Raw genomic sequence first — 17,385 nt, 5'->3', positions numbered from 1 at the left:
GTGCTCAGAAAATTCAGCCAAATCAATCTTGGCCTCTCCTCAACGAACCGAGAAAAACCCAGAAAGGGTTGGGCCTAATAAAAACCTTCCAAAATCACCCCTATTTTGTGTGAGCACCCTATACAATTGGGTAATTTGTACTGCCTGAAAAATCGCTGCCAAAGCCCTCCAAAATTAGCTGAGAATACCTCCAAGAATTATCCTTGTGCCCCCTTGTAAATCTTCAGCCGCAACTCCAGTTCAAGCCCCCACAACCAACATGCTCCTCTAATCACTGCGTAGGGCCAACCAAACCACTTCTATGCTGGCTCGAAAAGAAGAATTTCAACCTGTATGTAATCCACTAAGCCAACCCTGCAAACCACTGCAAAATCGTTGCTAGGTGCCAAGAGAATATGTCTCTAAATTCCCGGAACCCATGCTATCATGAAGCTCACTCCACACATGAGTGCTTGGTCACTTACAACCTCCAACCTGCTCCTCAATAGCTCAAATTTCCTTGTGAAATCCATTCGAAATAGCTCCAAGAATGTAGCAAAGCTCCCCTAGGGTGGCACTCGCAGTCCACTGAAGTAGGAGTTGAGATCTCCCCTCGGAAATCTCGTGTGCTAAACAACACTTTGTTGACCCAACTAAACAACATGAGCAAACAATGGTTCATATATCAAATGAGCAAAAGATCCCAATTGATGCCCTCACCCTTCTATTTATAATTGCACATCTCTATGAGCTTCTTCGATCCTGTAATAAAGAGGTCATCTACATACAACCACCAATATAAGTAGATGATCTCCAACAAGTGTGTAATACAAGTTGGGATTCACCTCGCTCTTGGTGAAGCCCATACCAAGTAGATGCCCATCAATCCTTGAGTACTGTGCTCTTGTGTTGATATTTTAGTGAAGCTAGGTCTAGAATAGTTTTTCACAATTGATAACCACTTCTAATGATATTAACAATCCTCATTTTATTTTCTAATCATCAAGTAGTTATACATGAAAAACTTCAACCATAAAATTATTCAATTAGAGCAGTAAATAGAGATCACAATAGACAATGAACAATAGATAAGAGACACCAAGAATTAGGCTCACAACCAGGGCAAAACACAAAAGGGGAAAACCCAACCAAAGTCTTTCCTTATGAGAGAGATTTTGTTCAATAGTACATCAAAAAATATTTCAACAAATTCAAATATGACCTCAACACTATCCCAAGTCAAAACCAATCAACAGGAGAGAGAAAGTCAACTTCTTGTCAACGAAAATAGTATACATAAAGAGGCCAAAATTTGGCCTTGAGGTGACTGAGATGGAAGGCCAAAATTCAGCTCTCAAGTAGCCACAAAATAGTCAACAAGAAACTGTCCAAACCTTTGGTCAAACCACCAGTCCAGTGATGCTGTCAGTGTAAGTCAACATGCCAAATAGATGAGTGAAATCTTAGTCAACAAAAGGCAATGCACTCCTAAAATCTTCGGCCTTCCCAAATGATCAAAACAAAGGTTGAACAGATGCCAATATGCCCAAAACAAACTTGGTCAATACGACTCCAAGAGAAAAGTCAACGCAGCTCAAACTAGTCTTCCTTTTGATCTTCACACGTTTGGTATCTCACTTCCAATTGCAGATAGAACTTAATGATGGATGGATGATCAAATGAATGCCAACGATGCCCAATATATATGAGTGTGACGTGGGCTAATTAGCCCTAAGTGTGAACGTTGCTATTCAACTTTTCAACATCTTGATACCTGTTTCAGTCCGTATAGTGTCTTCTTCAACTTGCACACATGTGACTATCTCCTGTGCACCTCAAATCCCTATCGCTGTTCACCACCACCTCAATAACCCCATTTTGGAAGGCTATCTTCACATCCATTTGATGTATCCTCCACCCTATCTCTGAAATACATATAACAGTCCCGATGAATAGTTACCGATTATCCTAGATTCAAAAAAAAAAAGCAGTCCCGATGAAAGTGTATTTGGCAATTGAAGTGGATATCTCCTCATAATCCACTCCCTCCTTCTGCGAGAACCCTCTCGCCATGAACCTAGCCTTGTACTTCTCATTGCTGCCATCTCCAACATGTTTGATCTTGAAGATCCATCTCAAACTGATCACTGATCTCCCTTCCGTCCTTGACACAATGTCACACACGATTCTTCACGATGGAGATATCCTCCTCTCCCATGGCGTCTCTCCAAACCTGTTGGCCTGTTATCTCCTGATAACTACGAGGCTCAGTGTCAGTGATGTCACTCATGAGCGCCATGTAACTAGGAAATTGTCTCGGTAGTATGCTGTCTCTAAACATCCTCCTAAGAGCCTCCACATGCTCCTCAACATCCCTAAGAGTCTGCTTTGGGCATCTTGGTGTCCTCTTGATAGAAGTAGAAAGTGCCTCTTGCTCCTCTTGACGTAAAGAGTCTGAAGGCTAAGTACAGACTGGTGGTGTTGTTTTCCTCTCCTTAATCTCCAGAGGTTGTTGCTCTCGATCTTCTTTCACTGCTGGTACTGTATCATGTGATTACCTCAAGGATCTGAGCTCCTCAAATCTCGCATCCCTTCTCATTGCAATCTTTCCTTGCGATGGGATGTACACCCTTTATGCCTTGGAAGTCTCACTGTAACCACCAAAAATGGCCTTCAATCCTGAGGGCCCCAACTTTGTGCTCTTCTTTGATGGTAGATTGATATAGACTAGACACTTGAAGATAAAAAAATGCTCCTCCTTCGGTTTCACTCCTGTCAACACCTCCTCAAGAGTCTTATCCCCCAAGACCTTGTGAGGACTCCTGTTCTGAATATCGATTATTGTATTACATAGTTTTGCCATAGAAACATAGGTAGATACTGATCATGAATCACGACTTTAGCAGCCCCAATGATGGGCCTACTTTTCCTTTCGACAACTCCATTATGCTGCAGGTTGTAAGGAATTGTCAACTCTTTCTTGATGTAGTGCAGAAGGAGGAACTATCTTTTGCGCTGCTGTTGACAATGTCCAGCATGTAGTTGGACATTGTTGGCTAGAGCACATCTGATGCTACCAAAAACTAACACTCCCTCTTAGCGAGGAAAGTGCTCTAACAACAATGTCCAACTGGATGCTGCTCTGTTTCTGAAGCATCTCCTTTCCGCACTACTTTTGCCCCCAACACTGTTCTGCTGCCCATGACACTGCCACTACCACTGCTACATTTGTACTACAACTCCCTCTCAAATGCCGGCTCTGTTATGCTATTAGCATTTCCTCTTCGAACACTTCTTTTGTACTGCAACTTAGTTGTTGAGAGAAGCAAATGAAAAACATTCAAAATTACTTAATTTCACTGTGTTCAACATGATACCATGAATGTTGGAATTTGACTGCTACTAGTCTCTGACCCTCTGAATCTTCTGCGCTGCTGTTGACTTCTACACTGTGCCATTTGCACTGCTACCAACCTTGCTCTATGTTGATTAGTCTCTGGTCTCAAGGTACTGCATCTGTCCTCCAAACAATCCACTGCATCATCTAACATTAAGTCCATCTCGCTACTGCTGAATCTCGGGCTCTCGTAGCAAGCTAAGTCACCAGACACGGGGATTCGGGATTCGGGATTCGTGGTGTCGGATTTGGACACGTTGACCCCCCGGAATAAGACACGTAGGATTCGTTATATATTATTTTATTAATATATATATATATATATTAAAAATTAGATATTTCTTACACAAATTTTAATTAATGATACAAATTTATTGATTTCAAATATAGATCTTCATCTATAGCTATTAGCATGCATAGTACATACAAAATTCAAATACACGTCAATCTATTATCTATTTCTTATGCTTGGCCCTCTTGCTACCACGAGAAATGTCTAATTTTTTAGTCTTGTTGGAAAATCAAGATCTTTGTCATTAATATCACCTTCTAAGCATTAATATCCAAAGGTATCTTTGTCATTACCTCTGTATTTGTATAGGGATCGTTGTCATTAATATCACGCTTTAAGCATTAACATAAGATGGAACAAGCATAACATGTCGAGTGAAGATTTTGTTTGAGTGATGCGTACATTTTTAGGAGGGTCATGATATAGGAGTTCGACAACCAATGTCACTAACATCAAGGTACATAGAGGGATTGGTGCTCTTGATTAAGTACGAGTTCCATACCCTAATACATGACAAAATTCAATGGAAACATTGCAATCCCCCAATCCTAAAATCCTGAAAAAACTGATAAGTTTGCTGGATTTTGAATGAAATCTAAAATTCTACTTTCTCCATATGAAATCCAATGAGGCCGGAACAACTCTCAAACATCCCGAGTCATTTCATGGTAATGTTAAAAATTTAAGTAAAAGGATGAAAATGAAGATTAAGGAGAATGTCACTTTTACTTTAAGAATTTAACATGACATTACCATGAATAGCATATCAATACTAGGGCCTAGATTTGATCATTAAGCTGCCAAAACGCTTGCCAAATGAAAATATGTGTGGTTGTAATGACCAAATGCGGCATTTTCATACCTGTGCAGGTCACTTTTGCTGCCTAACGAGTCCTGGAAAACAGGACACGTTGCCAAAATCGTGACACGTAGTGGGATTCGACGTGTCAAAATAGGACACGACGTGTCATGGTTTTTGGACACAAATCTCGAAAGAATCGTGTCGGACACGATGGGTTCGGGATTCGTGGGGCCTATAGGACGAATCCGGTTATCTAGGTAGCAAGGAATTGATCCAAGAGGTGGACTCCTCAAGGATCCTGCCCACATGTAGACCTTCCGACTACAACTCAATATCACCTCATTTCTCTCTTGGAGGTGCGTGGGCACTCATGGCAAACTCATCTTTGTCAATCTTTGCTAGAGTAGCCTTAGGATCATGTTTCTCATCCTTATCCTTTTGCTTCAAAGGACATTGGGATGCAAAGTGGCCCATCTCGCCACATCTGAAACATTTCACCTTCAAAATATCCTTCTTCCGCTTCTACTTCTGTTGTCCCTTTGATGCTAGAGCTGTGTTTTCCTCCTCCTTTGTCTTCGTGCCACTCCCACTGCTGCCATTGAGGTTGACCTTTACTAGGTCCCTCCTTAATTCCTCCTGTTGAAGAGCTGCCCACATCTCCTCCCATGAAGGTAGTCTTTCCCTACCCAATATACTTTGGACGAAGACTTGCCATTCATCCGAGACTCCATTCAGGGCCGTCCTTACCATCGCGGTAGACTGAGGAGTAGACCCCACTGCAGCAAGCTGGTCTCTGGTGTCCTGAAGACGTTGAAGATAGGAGTTAACTCCTCCCTTCTGCATCAATGTCTGCTGCAACTTTTGTTCTAGGTACATCTTCTACTGTTTGGAAGAGCTTTCATACAGTGAAGACAAAGCTTCCCACATCTCTCGGGCTGTATCTTTGCCCTGCAAGTGTGAGACCACATGATCTCGAACTCCATCGAGTATGAACATCTTCATCTTCCCCTGCTCGACCTTGTATTTTTTCTTTTGATCATTGTCAGCGGTAACATCCACAACACTCTTGACGTAGGTTTCGAGATCGTATTCCTCCATAACAACTAAGATTCTGGTCTTCCATATGACATAATTGGAAGCTCCTTCCAACCTGTCCTGATCGTTGAGCCCATGTGATGCCATCTCACCCAAACTGTCGAATTGACACCTCTAGTCACCGTGCAACACCGGTTTGCTGCCCGACAAGTGAAAAATTCGAACTTTTGGTGAGAAAAGTTCTATGAGGAGAAAATTCCCCTTCTATGTGTCTTAGCTCTTTTCCAACGGATTTCTGCCCCAACAGAAACTGCGCCCTTCAAGTATTGCACTGAGGCTCTGCATCACTCCCTCTTCCTTTGCAAACTCATGAATTGGAAATTGTTCCTCTTTGTCGACTCTCTCAGAGAAAGATTTCCTCGGAATCTCTCCTTCCCGGCAAGGCTTGCGCAATCCCTTCAAGGGGATTCGAATTGCTATCAAGTGCAGCTTTTGACCTCTTTGCTCAGCGTTGGATCTGCTCTTCTTGTTTCAAAATCAACCCTCTGATACCATGTGAAAATTCCTAATCCTCAAGGAACCCCTACTGCAGCAAATTTGAATCTACTTAACCTACTGATTCTAATATACATTACCAAGTTATTCTCTGAGTACTGAAGCAAATTACTTCTGCAACCTACACTACTTTAATATTTGATTACATCAAATAGAAAACTGAGCAAAGAACAAGATACATAGGACAATTATTTTTGGACAAAATAGTCCCCGGAAAAACTCAATACGGGAAAAACGTTGCAACAACTTTGAGGGTTTTCTATTATTAAGCAGTAATTCTGAATACAATGTTGGTTGCCCTCATGGAAAACCAATGACAAAAAAAATACAATGGCAGAAATGTGAGTGAGTTTTACCTCACTTCACCCGGCAGATTCTGGCTGATCCGGCAACAAAACTGGCTAACCCTGACTATCTCTGCGCTAGCCCTGTGGCAGCCATACAGTCTCTGCGTTAGCTCTACACTATCTCTTCTGCCTACTGCGTCAACCTTCTTGGCTATTCCCGCAGGTCCTCGACTGTTCCGGCTTTTTTCGTGGAGGGCAGCTACTGCTTCTGTGCTAGCCCTTCTGGCTTTGCATGAGGCCTGCATGGGCCCAGATTGGCCCAACGTTAGTCCTCTTAGCTGCTGCGCTGCCTCCACCAGGTTCTCTGCGCCTCTCTGTCAGTGCTCCTGAACTATCCTTGCCCCTCTACTGCAGAATGATCACTCAGTTTGAAATCTCAGCTTCCTAGCCCCAAAAATCGAACTCCAAATCAATTCGCTCTCTCCGTGTGTGTTTCTAAATGAACCCCAAACCTCCTTATACTTTTCTCGTTGAGACTTCAACAACCGAGATTAAGTCTCTAATCAACGACTAAGATTAAAACTTGACTTGATTTGCCTTATAAATCATTCTCAGCCATATTTTGATTAATACCCATTAATAATTTAATTTTCCTAAGTTTAGACTTTGGAACCCCATTAAAAATATTAATTATTTTAATAAAATACAATTCGGGTGGAATTTCACCAAACAGTTTCTGGGTTCTTTAGAACTCATGTGCCTTAGCCTCTCCACCAATTTTCATGGCTAGAGCACATATGATGCTACCAAAAACTAACACCCAGTGCTGAAAGCTCCAGTTGAGCTGCAGTCGGATCCACTGCCATCTCCATAGACCATTCAACTGGGTACCAACTCAGAATCTCTCGCCATCCAACCCCAAGAGAGGGATCGAATGTACAAACTCTTGTACACAGAACAAGCCCCCCATCTTGCGGATGCTGCACCCTGCACATCTCATGTCGCCTCATCTCATCATCCTGGTCAACACATAAGATATGTCAAGGTGACTCTGCCTCTCCCTCTCCAATGTGTAGAGGAAACCTACTAGTGCTACCAGCCCCATCTATGTATGTTTGAAGAGGGCTTCTCTGATGCTCTAATGTGCACTCTAGCTGGACCATTAGGGAATCCAACCATTCCCCAACGCGAGTCAGTTTGGTCGTTGACTCAACACAAACCAATCTCATGCCCTCCAACCCCTCGTTTTGCTGCAAAATGGCCTCTTGTACTATCGTGGCCTTCTCTCTCAATGCTAGAAGGCCTGCCTAGAACTGATGAAACTGCCGTGGGCATCTATCACCTGCAGACTCGGTCACAAGTCTGGATACCTTAGCAACTGTCGACATCTTATCCATGGGTGGCACCTCCACAAAAGATGGCCCTATGGGTGTAGGATCTATCCTCTCCACCAAGGTGTCAACTAGGGCTATCAAAGAGGTCTCTAATAATGGTGACTCTTGTGCCACATCATGTATATCGATGTGCTCCTCACCATTCTGTGGGCTCTCAGCATCATGCTCAACCTCCTCCTCAGGCTTTTGATATCTAAAGCTAGGTCTCCATCGACAAAAGCACCCACTGGTCTCACCCTCTAACTGTCCCTCTCGTGCTTGCTCCTTTTTAGGAGATCTGGTGCCCTAATTCTGTTGACTTTCCCCACATGATGTAGGTGGCTGCACCCCCATGGCCTGCGCACCTCCAGTGTGTTTGTTGTAATGGTGAGGATGGGTTACTATGCATTCATACCCAATTCTCCCATGTTCTTGTTGGCTACCCACAACTAGGCCAAGATCAAGGCTCTGATAAGGCTATAATGTTCCTAATGGAATTATGCAATGAATAACTGAAGCATGAACTAGAAAATGACCAAAAGTCTGTACACACAAGGCAACAAAACACCCAATACAAGTTTTATAACAACTGAGCCATTTTATAAAAAATGTGGAATAAATGGGAGTACAATAACAAGGCACAAGTGCACCTGGGCTTGCATAAGCCAGTTGAAGCAAACCCAAGGTCAAAAAGATGCCCATTGAGTAGAAACTTCGACCCCCAAATTGCCTCTGTGCTGCCCAGAAATTGTGCGACTGCTGCTATTTGAAAATGGTTCGAATCCCTTGTTGGAATGCTCGGATTGACCTGAAATTGCTGATGTAGCTTCCTCTTAATTTTTGCCACAGGACCCAGAAAGGAATTGATCCCAATATTTCACACCAGAAAACCCACAAAATGGAGCAAATTATAAGCAACTAGTGGTTGGAAAGAGACACGTGTATGAGCGTGCTAGAGTGCTCAGAAAATTCAGCCAAATCAATCTTGCCTCTCCTCAACAAACCCAGAAAAACCCAGAAAGCGTTGGGCCTAATAACAACCTTCCAAAATTACCCCTAATTTGTGTGAGCACCCTCTACAACTGGGTAATTTGTACTGCCTGAAAAATCGCTGCCAAAGCCCTCCAAAATTAGCTTAGAATACCTCCAAGAATTATCCTTGTGCCCCCTTGAAAATGTTCAGCCCCAACTCCAGTTCAAGCCCTCACAACCAACATGCTCCTCTAATGACTGCGCAGGGCTAACCAAACCACTTCTACGCTGGCCCGAAAAGAAGAATTTCAACATGTATGTAATCCACTAAGCCAACCCTTCAAACCACGGCAAAATCGGTGCTAGGTGCCAAGAGAATATGTCTCTAAATTCCCGGAACCCACGCTATCATGAAGCTCACTCCCCACGAGTGCTTGGTCCCTTACAATGCCCAACCTGGTCCTCAATAGCTCAAATTTCCTTGTGAAATCCATTCGAAATAGCTCCAAGAATGTAGCAAAGCTCCCCTAGGGTGGCACTCGAAGTCCACTGAAGTAGGAGTTGAGATCTCCCCTCGGAAATCTCGTGTGCTAAACAACACTTTGTTGACCCAACTAAACAACTTGAGCAAACAATGGTTCAGATATCAAATGAGCAAAAGATCCCAATTGCTGCCCTCACCCTTCTATTTATAATTGCTGCCTTACCTTTCCTTGTGGGTCCCTCCTCCAAATATTTCGACCTCCCTCCACAAAATCGATTTTTCCTCCAGGGGGTGCGTATTCCTTGAGGGGTGGCCCCCACATTCCACCAACTCCACAATTTTTCCCCTTTTTTCTAAAGTGGGGCCTTCTCTTTACCCAAAAGTCAAATATTCCTTTGATTTATCCATTCTCCTCAGTTGTGGGCCAAAATATCCCCTGAATTGCTAAAATTACGAAAGCGGAAATTCTTCTTAACATTTTTTTTTTTTTTAATTTGGGGACATTACATTAGGGATGGTTCTAGCTTTGGTAGACATTTTCAACAGACTTTGATGAGGGAAATACGGCATATTCATTTCACTGAAACCTGCTAAATGGCAGAAAAGCCTCATGTGATACAAATAAACTTTAGAGTACCTGCCTTCACAGGTGAAGAAGAGCTGCACAGTCTTGAGAGCGTTAGACCATTTAGGCTTCAACATGTCCTGGGAGACTCCTGCATTTCAGTCCTAGTCTTGAAAGTCCTTCTAGAAGAAATTTTGGTTCACGTTTTGTAATCTCTGCTTTTTAAACCATCTTTAGCCCGTAGTAGGTAAAGCCGTAGCCTCTATAATGGATTCCTTGGTGATTGGAAACTATAAGGTTCTAATTCGTGTTGTACTACCATCAAAAGAGTATATAAAGTCATGACACCAACTCAAGTTGTGTCCATTGAGGCGCTGGAATACTGATTCCCAACTTGCATTTCGAAACAGAGACAACATTTCTAGATAAACCTCAAAGTACATTCCATTGGGCTCAAAATGTTTCACATGGCTTGATCTCCCCATCTTGCAAATGTTTCTGATGCTGCAAATACTTTCACAACCTTGAATTCCCCTCGCCGGACGTTGCAAACTGTTATAGAAACTTCCTGCGCACTGTAAATAATTTTCTGGGTTCGTTGGAAGTTGCTGTTTAGGGCAAACTGGGCAATTTTTGGGTTTGAGTTTAAACTTCTTTATTGGGCTTCAAAATGCAGCTAGATGTCACATCAAGGATGAAAAGAGATAGGGCTTTGTGAAAAACCACTTAGGCACTTGAAATGATAGGGTTGGTAGCTCGAAAACCTAAGTTTTAATTTTTTCCGTGAGCGTTATGAAAATATTTCGTAGCGCCAACTATAGGGTTGCGATGGGCTAATTTCCCTGCAAAAACTTAGGGAAAGCTTAGGGTTAGGTGAAATGACTTGTTTTGACAATTTTTTAATAGACTCTTACATAACCATAACTTTGCATAATAAATTTATAAATATAGCCTTTGGACCTTTAGAAAAAGGTGCAAGCCTGATGCTAACAACTTGCCTGCTACCACACCTCCAATCCCAAAAAGTAGTGCATCATGTCGATGTCCTTCATCTCAAGTTCTATCACAAGATCCCACTTGCACACATCTATGGGCTTCTTCGATCCCGTAATAAAGAGGTCATCTACATACAACACCAATATAAGTAGATGATCTCCAACAAGTGTGTAATACAAGTTGGGATTTGCCTCACTCTTGGTGAAGCCCATACCGAGTAGATGCCCATCAATCCTTGAGTATTGTGCTCTTGTGTTGATATTTTAGTGAAGCTAGGACTAGAATAGTTTTTCACAATTGATAACCACTTCTAATGATATTAACAATCCTTATTTTATTTTCTAATCATCAAGTAGTTATACATGAAAAACTTCAACCATAAAATTATTCAATTAGAGAAGTAAATAGAGATCACAATAGACAATGAACAGTAGATAAGAGACACCAAGAATTAGGCTCACAACCAGGGCAAAACACACAAGGGGAAAACCCAACCAAAGTCTTTCCTTATGAGAGAGATTCTGTTCAACAGTACATCAAAGAATATTTCAACAAATTCAAATATGACCTCAACACTGTCCCAAGTCAAAACCAGTCAACAGGAGAGAGAAAGTCAACTTCTTATCAACGAAAATAGTATACATAAAGAGGCCAAAATTTGGCCTTGAGGTGACTGAGATGGAAGGCCAAAATTTGGCCTTGAGGTGACTTAGATGGAAGGCTAAAATTCGGCTCTCAAGTAGCCATAAAATAGTCTACAAGAAACAGTCCAAACCTTTGGTCAAACCACCAGTCCAGTGATGCGGTCAATGTGCCAAATAGATGAGTGAAATCTTAGTCAACAAAAGGCAATGCACTCCTGAAATCTTCGGCCTTCCCAAATGATCAAGATTCAAAACAAAGGTTGAACAGATGCCAATATGCCCAAAACAAACTCGGTCAATACAACTCCAAGAGAAAAGTCAACGTAGCTCAAACTAGTCTTCCTTTTGATCTTCACACGTTTGGTATCTCACTTCCAATTGCAGATCGAACTTGATGATGGATGGATGATCAAATGAATGCCAACGATGCCCAATATATATGAGTGTGACGTTGGCTAATTAGTTCTAAGTGTGAACGTTGCTATTCACCTTTTCAACATCTTGATACCTGCTTCAGTCCGTATAGTGTCTTCTTCAACTTGCACACATGTGACTCTCTCCTGTGCACCTCAAATGCCTATCACTGTTCACCACCGCATCAATAACCCCATTTTGGAAGGCTATCTTCACATCCATCTGATGTATCCTCCACCCTATCTCTAAAATACATATAACAGCCCCGATGAAAGTGTATTTGGCAATTGAAGTGGATATCTCCTCATAATCCACTCCCTCCTTCTGCGAGAACCCTCTCGCCATGAACCTAGCCTTGTACTTCTCATTGCTGCCATCTCCAACATGTTTGATCTTGAAGATCCATCTCAAACTGATCACTGATCTCCCTTCCGTCCTTGACACAATGTCACACACGATTCTTCACGATGGAGATATCCTCCTCTCCCATGGCGTCTCTCCAAACCTATTGGCCTGCTATCTCCTGATAACTACGAGGCTCAGAGTCAGTGATGTCACTCATGAGTGCCATGTAACTAGGAAATTGTCCTGGTAGTATGCTGTCTCTAAACATCCTCCTAAGAGCCTCCACATGCTCCTCAACATCCCTAAGAGTCTGCTTCGGCCATCTTGGTGTCCTCTTGATAGAAGTAGAAAGTGCCTCTTGCTCCTCTTGACGTAAAGAGTCTGAAGGCTAAGTACAGACTGGTGGTGTTGTTTACCTCTCCTCAATCTCCAGAGGCTGTTGCTCCCGATCATCTGCCACTGCTGGTACTCTATCATGTGATTACCTCAAGGATCTGAGCTCCTCAAATCTCGCATCCCTTCTCATTGCAATCTTTCCTTGCGATGGGATGTACACCCTTTATGCCTTGGAAGTCTCACTGTGACCACCAAAAATGGCCTTCAATCCCGAGGGCCCCAACTTTGTGCTCTTCTTTGATGGTAGATTGATATAGACTAGACACTTGAAGATACAAAAATGCTCCTCCTACGGTTTCACTCCTGTCAACACCTCCTCAAGAGTCTTATACCCCAAGACCTTGTGAGGACTCCTGTTCTGAATATTGATTATTGTATTACATAGTTTTGCCATAGAAACATAGGTAGATACTGATCATGAATCACGACTTTAGCAGCCCCAATGATGGGCCTACTTTTCCTTTCAACAGCTCCATTATGCTGCAGGTTGTAAGGAATTGTCAACTCTTTCTTGATGCGTGCTTCCTTGCAAAAGTAATTGAACTCATTGAAGGTATACTCACCCCCATTGTTCGATCTAAGGAATATGACCTTCTTTCCTGTCTGGTTCTCCATGCAAGCGTCAAACTCCCGAAACCGACTGAAGACCTCATCCTTCTTCTTTATGAAGTAGATCCACGACCTCTTGGAGCAATCATCTATAAACGTAACATAATAGTTGTACCCAGTCAAGGACCCCACTGACATAGGACCACACACATCTGAACGTGCTAGATCTAACATTCCTATGGACTTGGAATGACTTCTTGGGAAAACAATCTCGATAAACTTGCCCAAAGCACACCCTTTGCAAACACCCTGCTGCTCTACATTGAACTCAGGAAGACTAGTGACAATCTCTCGTAACTTAGGTAAAACCTTGTGATGCAAATGTGTGTGCCATAACTTGCACAAGTTGTCACTGTCATGAACCAATGCTTTTACTAGCTAACCCGTCAACATATATAGGTTCCCTTCTGTTCTTCTAATCATTCGGCCTGTGCTTGAATTTGAATGTCTCAACATGACAAATACTTGTCCATGTTTGAAGAACACCTTATATCCCCTGTTCTCCTTTGCTGAGACTGCTAGAATGTTCATGGTGAGTCCTGGAACAAGGAATACATCTGTTACCTCCAAAGGCTCACTTGATTGTGGCTGGAACTAGATAGTACCAACCACCTCTACTGTACAGTGTACACTTAGCATTGTTGTCATTGTTGTCACGCTCCACATGTATCTTTGAATTTGTCTCTAAAATAATTGTGAACAAATCACATGATCCCTTCATGTGACGAGAAGCATCACTATCCATGAACCATGCACCCTTGGAAATGGTGCCAGAAAGGCAAGATACAAGTGAGAATTCCTTGTCAAATTTGTTGGCAAATTCGATCACCTGTGTATCTGCTGAAGCTGCTACCTGTGTCTTCTCCTTGTCTTTCTTCTTGTTTGGACATTGACCTGCAGAGTTGCCAAACTTGTGACATGCAAAGCACTTGACTTTGCTTATTTCCTTCTTTTCTCCAGCTCTTGAGGTAGTCTTCCTCCTTCGCTCTTCGTCCCCTTCTCTTTCCTTGCTAGATTGGCAAGGGCAAGGTTCTCATCATCACCCTTAGACTGGCTCCTGTGAAGGGACTCCTCTTGAATCTCCTCCGCTATGAAGTCATCATATAACCTCTCCCTTTATGTAGATTCTCACATGCTATGATCCCTTTGATGATGAATGCCCATGGCTTGGAAAATCCAGTCAGGGATATTAAGTTTTTCTCCCCAACTGTAGCCAACTTGTCTTGGACATGTCTGATCTTGGTGAGATATGTAGCGACTATATCTGACTTGGACATCTTGGTATCTCTCAGCTTCTCGTTCAACACCACTATTCTGTTTGCATTGTTGCTTTGATATAGCTTGGTCGAGAGATAAGGGATCACATGATCCTTTACCCATCTAGAGAGATAAGGGATCACATGATCCTTTACCCATCTAGGATAATTCTCTTAGATTTCACATATTTTTGGTTAAAAATAGCTAGTTCTGCAGCATTATTAGGAGTGAGAGTGCTACTTGCAATCTTACAAACCCCATTCTCCATTAACACTAATGCTATCCTCTCCCTCTAGGGACTGTGGTTGGATGCTCCTCCAACTGGTCTTCATATCTTAAATCTGTTGCAACCATCCTTGCAAACCTCAAAATCAAATTTTAAAACCCTAGATAGTAGAAACTATACGGCTGGAAAAAAAATAATTTGCTGTTGTAAACCCTTGTGGCAATCTGATCTTTCCCTCAGAGTTTCTAGTGCTTTGATGCCATGTTAACTTTTAATACCAGGTCTGATTTATTTTTCTCACAATTATTTTATACCCAAAAATTATTTTTGTTGAAATAAAATTCTAAAAAGTGCTGGAAAGTAAATACACTGGTATTTTAAACTTTCATAATTAAATTGCAGTGGCAACAAAATAGGAAATTCAACCACAAGAAGAAATATGCTGAAAAATACAACACATTTGAACCTGGAAAACAATCGGCTGGATTTTCAATCTCTAGAGAAATTCAGCCTCTGAAAATTCAGCTGTCCTTGAAAATAACTCAATCCTGGCAAATTTCGACCTCCACTTGCCATAAATCGACCTCCGCCTGTACAGCCTGCACACTAGGAAAATCTTGGTCGCTTCCTCCATGCGAACCTGGTTGGAAACTCAGACTCCTCCCAAGTCTCGGCCTGCACAGAAATCTTGGCCTCTATCGCGCAAGTTTCGACCTTTCTCTCTTAAAAGTGGGCCTTCACCAATCTCTCTTCCAGAAAGTCCTTACTACACACCTTTTCCTTCTCTTTAGTCAGCAAGCCTCTCATTCCTTGAGAAAATTGCTTTCTCACTCATAGTGTGTCTTGCGCCTCTCCTTTAGGCTTATTTTATAATTTCATCTTGAGCTAAATCCCTAACACCTAATCTTCAAGCTCAAAGTGATTAATTCCTAACCCACTTAGATCAATGATAGAGATTAGATCTAAGTCACTTAAATGATTAAATTATTTATCCTTAGAAATTTAGCCCTATAGCTAACGCTAAATTAATTAATGTGCTCTTCCTAAGTTGGGAAAGAAATCATATTAATCACTTACTTCTCTCAAGCAAGCACCTAAAGAAGCAATTTGACATCTTCTGCAGGCTAGACATGGAGCCTATATAGAAGAACCTGTCCGAGCTAATAGCATCAACAGAGAGCTGTACGTGGAAATTTCTAAAGCAAGGAAGATTTTGAGAGAAGAGAGATGTATAAGGAAGCTTCTAGAGGAAGTATAGTGAGATATGTGCAATAAATAAGAATACACAATAAAATACAATAGCCCTTGTGAGTGTGTCTCAACACTGAGACTTTTTTAGTTAAAAAATACAAAATAATAATGATATAAACTAATTAAGTGCAAGGCACTCTTTCTAAGAAATTGGACTTGATGAATATAAAAAGTGGCTTTTAGTGTGCTATCTAAATTCCAACTATCCAATTTAGTCCCCAAGGTGCAATTTAAGTGCTGCATAATAACCACTTTTGAAAGGTGGGTCATTCTTATTGGCTTTGTTCCAAGCCTGTGGGCTACTTCTATAAAAGAATGGTCCTATGGGTTAGCTGTCACTTACGAGTTGTTGATTGGGAAACCATGCAAACATTCCAGATGGCAAGAACTTTGGTATAGATGAAATGTACTGAAGGGTTTTCTCAAATCTTACAATAGCATGTTTTACTTTTTCAGAAACCTAATTATTTTGCAAGCAACAATCAAATCAATTTTATGCAATTTCATATGCATCGAGTTTGGAATATTTACTGTTTATGATTGCAAATCTAAATCCTATTTGTAGTGTTGGTTTAGAAGAAAACACAGGTCTGATTGCTTTTGTATGTCATTTCTAATTTTGATATTTTATGTTATGCAAGACTTGGAAAGTGAAAAGATTCTCAGCAAAAAGAATGCACAAGGAAGTCCTCAGAGGCTAGGTCCTGCTGGTCTTGCATTACACTATGCAAATATTGTCAACCAAATTGATAGTCTTGTAAGTATCCACATCTCTTTTCTGAGTTTCTTTTACGCCTTGGAGAACTATGTTCATTCCTGATCTAAATTTGTAACATTTAGTAGCTTTACCCTTTTTGTTACATGGAAGACAGTTTTGGTTCTTTTGCTAGTGTTCTTCATATATGATCCAGAAAAGAGTGCAACACTAAGCAGTGGCAATATGCTTATGAAGAATTCTTCTTAAAAGGCATTCATGCTTTTAGTAGAGCTAAAATTTGAAGGCTAAATGACAGTCGTATTGGATCGTGTATGTCAAAATACTGGTTCTTGTATGCTGATTTTGCTTCCTTTTATTATATGGCAGTTAATTGGGATTTATGATCTCAAGATTTACTTTGAGAAGACTTTTTCTGTCTCTTATATTACAATACACAAATCTTTTAGGTTCACATGGCAGTGTGCTTTGATATGTTTTGAATGTGGTTTGGACTCTGGAGATTTCTCTTCTTCGTCATTTGATTGACAAAGAGGTTGCTATCACAATTTATTTCTAGTTTGATGACTGACATTATTCTGACATGTGCAGGTTTCTCGTCCAAGTTCTGTTCCTCCCAACACCAGAGATACACTGTATCGAGGTTTGCCTCTAAGTATAAAGTCAGCTTTGCGGTCCAAGCTTCAATCGTATCCTGTGGAAGACGAGGCAAGTAACTTTGTTTTCATTTTTTAGGGAAATTCTTGTCCTATGTTAGTCAGATTCTCGAGTTATTTACAGCAGAATTTGTA

General features: G+C 41.4%; 1 protein-coding gene across 3 annotated transcripts in view; it reads left to right on the top strand.

The window, feature by feature from the left end:
* Window positions 1-17,385, top strand: part of LOC149180322 (protein PSK SIMULATOR 1-like) — a 200,142-nt gene that overhangs the window by 169,037 nt on the left and 13,720 nt on the right. For all 3 annotated transcript variants that reach the window (XM_089416021.1, XM_089416022.1, XM_089416023.1), the window contains 2 exons: window positions 16,521-16,636; window positions 17,186-17,302. In XM_089416021.1, coding sequence (XP_089272147.1) covers window positions 16,521-16,636; window positions 17,186-17,302 — 233 coding nt within the window. The remainder of the gene's footprint in view (window positions 1-16,520; window positions 16,637-17,185; window positions 17,303-17,385) is intronic.

This window comes from Pinus tabuliformis, chromosome 3_2 (assembly GCF_031772625.1).
Source record: "Pinus tabuliformis cultivar Carrire ecotype Pingquan chromosome 3_2, CPIR1, whole genome shotgun sequence".
NCBI lineage: Eukaryota > Viridiplantae > Streptophyta > Pinopsida > Pinales > Pinaceae > Pinus > Pinus tabuliformis.
This window is presented reverse-complemented; position numbering and strand designations above follow the sequence as displayed.